Source organism: Eubalaena glacialis, chromosome 1, assembly GCF_028564815.1.
Source record: "Eubalaena glacialis isolate mEubGla1 chromosome 1, mEubGla1.1.hap2.+ XY, whole genome shotgun sequence".
NCBI lineage: Eukaryota > Metazoa > Chordata > Mammalia > Artiodactyla > Balaenidae > Eubalaena > Eubalaena glacialis.
Window position 1 is genome coordinate 158,420,884 of NC_083716.1, and position 6,763 is coordinate 158,427,646.

A 6,763-nucleotide genomic window follows, 5' to 3' on the forward strand; every position below is an offset into this window, starting at 1 on the left:
TCTTAGGAAACACATCGAGCTAATTGCTAACCATCATCGTTGAATCATTTGTACATTTATAAAAAGGCGAAATACAGTTTATCAGTAAATTGGAAATTGGGTTTACCTTCCCAGTCTTACATACTCACAGGCCTGCTTTCTCTGACTCCTCCTCATGAAATACAGCATTGCTGTGAACGCATTTCTGCTGCTTACTACCGAGTCCTCAAAGATTTGCTGTTCCTATCAGCCCTCAACTACTGCTCAGACCCTAGGGTTTTCCTCTTGCTTTTACATATACCCGTGATTGTGATTGCCCTTCCTTACTGATGTTCTTGCATGTGTAAATTCTAATGGAAGTCCAACCTTCATCTCCACCTGCCCTCAATCTCCAGAGAGGACCTCTCTGTCCTATTATACAGTTTCCAGATATGGAGGCAGCAGAATACTTTGCAAACCCTTTTGTGTAGGCTAGTAGAAAGAGGGTGTCTTTGGGGTTGTAACAGGTGAATATGTTACCAATCAGAAGGTCTCTTTGGAGAGGCCATTATGTGGAAGGTCAATTTGGTATTTAACTAGATTACAAATGTTTGCATTTCTTTTTATTTTTAAGCTCCTAATTTTTTAAAAAGTTTAATGTCTCATGACTTGAATGGAACGATTTTTTTTTTCCTTCTCCTTCAGGAACCTCTAAAACATTATACTCCACCAACATGGCTTTATCATCCAGCCCAGGGATTTCAGCTGTACAACTTGTAAGGACAGTTGGCCACACCACTACAAACCACTTAATCCCAGCATTGTGCACAAGCAGTCCTCAAACACTTCCCATGAACAATTCCTGCCTGACAAATGCAGTGCACCTCAATAACGTCAGTGTTGTTTCTCCAGTCAATGTGCATATCAATACACGGACTTCAGCACCATCGCCAACAGCCTTAAAACTTGCCACAGTTGCTGCCAGTATGGACAGAGTGCCAAAGGTTACTCCTAGCAGTGCCATCAGCAGCATAGCAAGGTGTGTGTGTGTGTGCGTGTGTGTGTGTGTGTGCGTGTGTTTTTCAAGTAACATTCTGTCCCTTTCTGCTGGCTATCCTGTGGGAGGAAAACGACTTTTTTTTTTTCTTAACCGCTCAAGCAATAGATGTCTTGTCAATTGATTGACTTGCTTTTCAACAGATACTGAATATCTGCTTAGTCTAAAGCTCTGTGACTTAGATCATTTGTTTGAGGTCACTGGTAGGATGTTTAAATGCCAATCAGAACTGTAAAAAAAAAAAAAAGGAAAAAAACCCCACATCAACTTGGGAACCATCAAACTGAAAAAATATATCAGTCTATTTTAGAAGCTTCATTTATTCTTCTATTACTTCTTTGTAGTGTAGACAGTCCAGAAGGCTAGAGTTGTTATTAGCTTCCAGAGCTTTAGTTTTCAAATCAAAATTTGTATTTTCTTCAATATTACACACAAAGGGAAAGTAAATTATTCTATGTATATTTTAAAATTGAGAATATTCTGGAATTAACTAAATCCATGATAATGTATTTCAGATTTTTTCTTTCTATGACGCTAATGCGTGAGAATCAAAAAAATTGATTTGCATGGATTAATAACTACATGACCTTAAACCTGTAAAATTAAACTATAGTAGAAAATAATTTAAGTAATATTGTGCTCCAAATGATTATTCTTTTTGAGCATCGTATGCTCCATCTATTGTAAAAACACTTGGATTGTCATATGTTATATATTTCATAAGTAATTTATCATTGGCTTCTACTGAAATATTGTGTTAAATTACTGTCTTTCCTAAGTAAATAGTTATAATCAAGTTCTTAGGAATTACTAGGATTTTTTAGCTGAAGAAAACTTTTCCTCATTCCTGTATAGAAATTGTAAAAATGGGAGATGTTCTTCTGCAGTATATGTTTCGTTGTAATTACATAAAAATGTATCTATAGATACTAAGTGATACATATCATATTCTAGAGAGTATTAATGTTTATTTTACTCTTTGCCTTATTATAGAGAGAACCATGAACCAGAAAGATTGGGTTTAAATGGAATAGCAGAGACAACAGTAGCTATGGAAGTGACATAACCTAAAACATGTGGCTTTGACCTGTGCTGATGGTGTGCAGTCATTCATATTCCAGCTGAATGCAAAAGGCGACACTCTGTGGATCACAGAGCGTAACAATGGACCTAAATGGACAAGAGTATATCGGATGTTAAATCGATATATGATGTATATTTTGTAAAATTGGGAAAATCACTACCTTGTAATATAGTTTATTTGTATCATCAATATTATTTCTGTTACTTGAATACTAGATATTCATCATCATGCTTTTGCACTTGAATTTGCAACTGAATGGATTTTAAAAAATAATTCTTTAATGGGATCATGAGCATGAAATGGGATCCTGCATCACTTGTTTTAACTATTTATTTTGCCATGTTTACATTTTGTATCTTGTAAAAATAAATCCAACTTTGTGTCTAAAAAGTTAAAGATTCATAGCTAGGAAATGAAATTCTTGTAATTTTTTTCTAAAGGAACTGTAAAGTTTTCACTTGGTTCATTTTGTTTCACAATTTGACTAGATGGACTTTTTGGTAAATACTTTAGTGGCATTTCACTGTCAAATATGAAGTTCAAGGCAAAATAGTATTTTCTATTACTGTGCAGGGGAAAGGGATGGATCGATACATGCAAATTTAATGTAGTAACTCACTTTTCCATATATTTTGAATGTATATTTCTATTTATAATACCAGTTTATAAAAAATGATTACACAGAAAAAAGGACTAGGAAAAATTATGCATCTAGCACATTTAAACTGTGCAGGTATGAACATTTTTCAAGGATTACATTTTATCTGAAGACTGCATATTTTAACTGGCTTTACCTGTACCACACCACGTAAAGGATATTTTGCCAGGTATGTACTGCATTGTGTGATTGCAGTAACCATTGGAGGTCTAGATATCGAGCCATCCCGGGTGCTGGGAGGGGGGGGTCGTGGCAAGATTTTGTCTTTTCAGTTTTGGAGAGTTTTCCTGTGGCTACAAGGCAAGTAACGGGTTGGAAAACGTCTGACTGTAAGCGTTGGACACCTTCACAGTGTAGTGTTTTAGTGACTTTTTTTATACGGTTCTTGTATATTAGATACGTGTAGTGGTGTTTCAGAATGTTTGTTTATGCACTAGTTCAGACAACTTTCCCTGTTACTTGTTCTTGATAAGTGAAAACTGCAGGGAAATAAAAATACATATCAAAACATGGACATGCTGCATATGTGTTTATTTCACAATGTGCACACAGTATAAGTGAAAATTTAAGGGAGATGATAGCACTTAACAGCACTTTTCATTTTCACAGTGCTTTCCAAGCATTAATGAAAAGAATTATAAGAAGCTCATCTGTGGGCACTATTGGGTTTCAGATAATCCAATATAAACTACCTTTGATATGAAAAATTCTTAAAATATTTTACAGAATGTAAGTAATTTGCAGTATAACATTCATTGAAATCTCATAAATGAGCCTCATTTTATAAATAAAAGTTTAGAGTAGAATTATATTGCAAGGGGTTTTGTCAAGTAAGTACTGGGAAATGTAAATATTTTTAATGAATATGATTAAAACCATTTCAAACTTCATAATTTTATACTTTACATTTTTTATATCTGCAGTCCTGAAAGTTGTAAATTGATATGTCAGTTGATTTAATGGACCAGGGTTTCTGCTGAGAGTGGTTTTTATTCAGGTCCTGAATATGTAAAGCAATTTATGGTCAAAACCATAGGAAAAAATAAATTTAATTTCTTCATTGGTTGTGACCTGATAGGATCCATGCTCGTTTCTTCCATACTACCTCTGGAGTTACTCATTGCTGATGATATAAAGAAAATAATTTTGATTTGATGTGTAGTATGACTGTGTTCATTCTGCTTTTAGTTGGATGTATCTCCTTGCTATTAAGAACTCAAAACAACTTTAGTGCCGATTTCAGAGAAGGGTTTTTAATTTCCATTTTACTGAAGTAAAGCATGAAGCAAATTTGCCTTGTGATACACATGTTATAAGTAATATAAGTAAAACAAAGAACTGTATTTGTACAGTTTCTGGAGATGTGGCAAATCCAGAATTTATCAAAAACTGATCACCAGTTTGTTTTTTAAGTAAAATAGAAAAATTAAGCCTTCCTTATTTTGGTGGTTGTAACTGTTTCACAGATTTCAGTTACTTGCACACACATTTTTCTAGTGCTTTTCAAGAACTTAAGTGACATATTTGTTTTTACATTATTAAATTGAAGAATAGTTTATTTTTGCCCAGGTCCTCCACTGGACAATACCACCATTTCTTGGTTTTTCTGATGAAACTAATATTGGTACTTGTAGTTCAGTAAGCTTCTTGAGTCCTTGGAGTGTGTTTTTTGATGGGGTGGATAGTAGGTTTGTTTGTTTGTTTTAAACAAAGGGGTAACTTTCACATGCTGGGATATCTTGTAATTGAGTATAGGTAAAAATAGTTACAAATTATATTTTTCTGCCTTTCTAAAGAGAGTACCCTTTTTTTCTCCTGGTAATTCAAGATCATCATTATGATTAATATTAAGATACAGCTCTAAGTATATTTGAAGATGTGTTACATATCTTCCTTTTGCAGAAGACCAAGGGAAAAATTAAAATATCTGGAGGGCACATTAAAAAATATATACAGTACACACACACATTCTATCTTTTAAAAAAAATGTTGAATAGGGTATTTGCAACTGTGCTTAGTGGGGTTTTTTTGTTTGTTTTTTATTGCCAGGGTTGTTCTTTTGGGAGGCAGGGGGAGAGTAGTAAGAAGTAGTAACATTTCAGAAATTGCTCCATAGTGTGTACTGCTGTATTTGAGTATAATGCTGTTATTTCAAACAAATTTTATTGACCTGTATATACACCTTCGACTGAAAGGTTTTGTTGTCCCTTAACTAACTTGACAGACTATTACATTTCAAAAGGTTAAGGGTATCTCAAGTAATTCTGAATATTATGTTCTATAACACAAGAGTTGTTTTTCGTTTAACCACAACATGATAACAGCAAGCATCGTGGAGCATGTCGAGTTCTCTCTCGGTGACGTTTTTCATTTAGTCCTAACAATTGTGTAAAATACTATTATTTTTCCCATTTTACAGGTCAGGAGAATGAAGTTTAGAGAAGTTAGGTAACTGGCCTTATGTCACACAGCTGATAAGTTACTGAGCCAGGAATTAAATTCGGGTAGTCACCACACTTTTAACCACTGCCTCCCATCTTTAATGTGAAAGAAGTACCCTTCAAAGGAGTACTTATTGTACTTGTCAGTCCACTTATTGACAGCATCTGTGCAGCAGAGTTTTAAATTTCATCTAGAAAACAACCTCCTCCACTCTTACACCATCAGGCAATTAATGTTTGTTTTTTGCTTCCCAGACTGAGTGCATTAGATCCACCTGTGGCTTCTAGCCATCCATCAATCAAACCCAGCCCTGTCAGTTTATCCTCCTCTGTCTGCCAGACCTAGCCGGTAAGTGCTAAAGCTCTCAACCAGCACAAAGCTTTGGAAGCTGGGTCTGGGCCAGGACGTGGCTGAGTTTAGCCCTTTCTGGACCTTGGTTTCCCCATCTGTAAGATGAGCAATTTCCTAAAACTCTAGAAAGGAGGCCACCCTGCCAAGCTTGGTGCAGATGTACATGTGGCCCGTGTGTCATTGGTTTCTCACCAAGGAAGTAAATGATGTGGGAGCTAAGGCTGAGCATATGGTTAGTCTAGAGCTGCTTTTTTTAAAGTCATTACTGTCATCGATGACTGTGAAGTATTGACAATTGTATCATGTAATGCAACTTATCTTGTGCAGAACTAATAATTCTAACCAACTTCAGTGACTACAAGTCTCAGAAGGGCACAAGAATTATTTATTTTTTGGAGGAGGCATCAGTGCAGAAAACAAGACATCACAGTGCAGTAGAATATCAGAGAATTTGTTGAGCTGTGCTTTAATCCCTTCTCTGCCATTTAATTGGCTGGTGATTTTATCATCTTCATATTTCCCAACTTGTATCATAGGACAGACGGGTAGAATTAGATAACCTCTGACATCTCTGCCAGCTCTGATGCCATAGGAATCAAATCTCCCCCTACCCCTCTTACCTCCCCAGGTGGCTCCCTTGCTTTCCAGGAAAATCACCTTCCATGCCATTGTCAGTATCCATTGACTTACCAGCACCATTCAAAAGGATCAATACCAAATCAGACCCTATGTGCCTTGCTACCACATATTTTTCTTTTCGTATTTGTCTGAAGGGCGACTATTTCTTATTTCAAACACATGGGCTTAAGCTTTTTAGATGTGACCTACTGCAAAGCTTGACATTTTAACAGGGAAGAGGAAGGTAACACTGAGCCGCATATTTCTTTAGCAGTAATTTATTTGGCACAGGATTTTAAGCATGGGCTGTCTCGAAATGGGGTCTTGTATCAAGATTAAGAGTTCTGTGTATACTTAAAGATGTCTTGTTATTCTCATGAAACCTCTCTTGTAATACATATTTGAACAAAACCCCTACTTCCCTGGCTGGCTGACTAGAGTAACATTGCAGGTCAAGAAGATGATAAAATATCTCTGAACATTGACCCTCCCTCAGAGTGAACATCTGTTATCCTCAGGAAAGCCTAGGATTACTGCAGTTATCTTCCACTGATAGAACAAAAGAAATTACTCGAATCAAACAAAATTATTTCAC

General features: G+C 35.8%; 1 protein-coding gene across 1 annotated transcript in view; it reads left to right on the top strand.

Moving 5' to 3' along the window:
* Positions 1-2,809, top strand: part of EPC2 (enhancer of polycomb homolog 2) — a 102,255-nt gene extending 99,446 nt beyond the window's left edge. The window contains exons 13-14 of the mRNA XM_061199890.1: positions 664-997; positions 2,009-2,809. Coding sequence (XP_061055873.1) covers positions 664-997; positions 2,009-2,081 — 407 coding nt within the window. The 3' untranslated portion in view covers positions 2,082-2,809. The remainder of the gene's footprint in view (positions 1-663; positions 998-2,008) is intronic.
* The last annotated feature ends 3,954 nt before the right edge of the window (positions 2,810-6,763 follow it).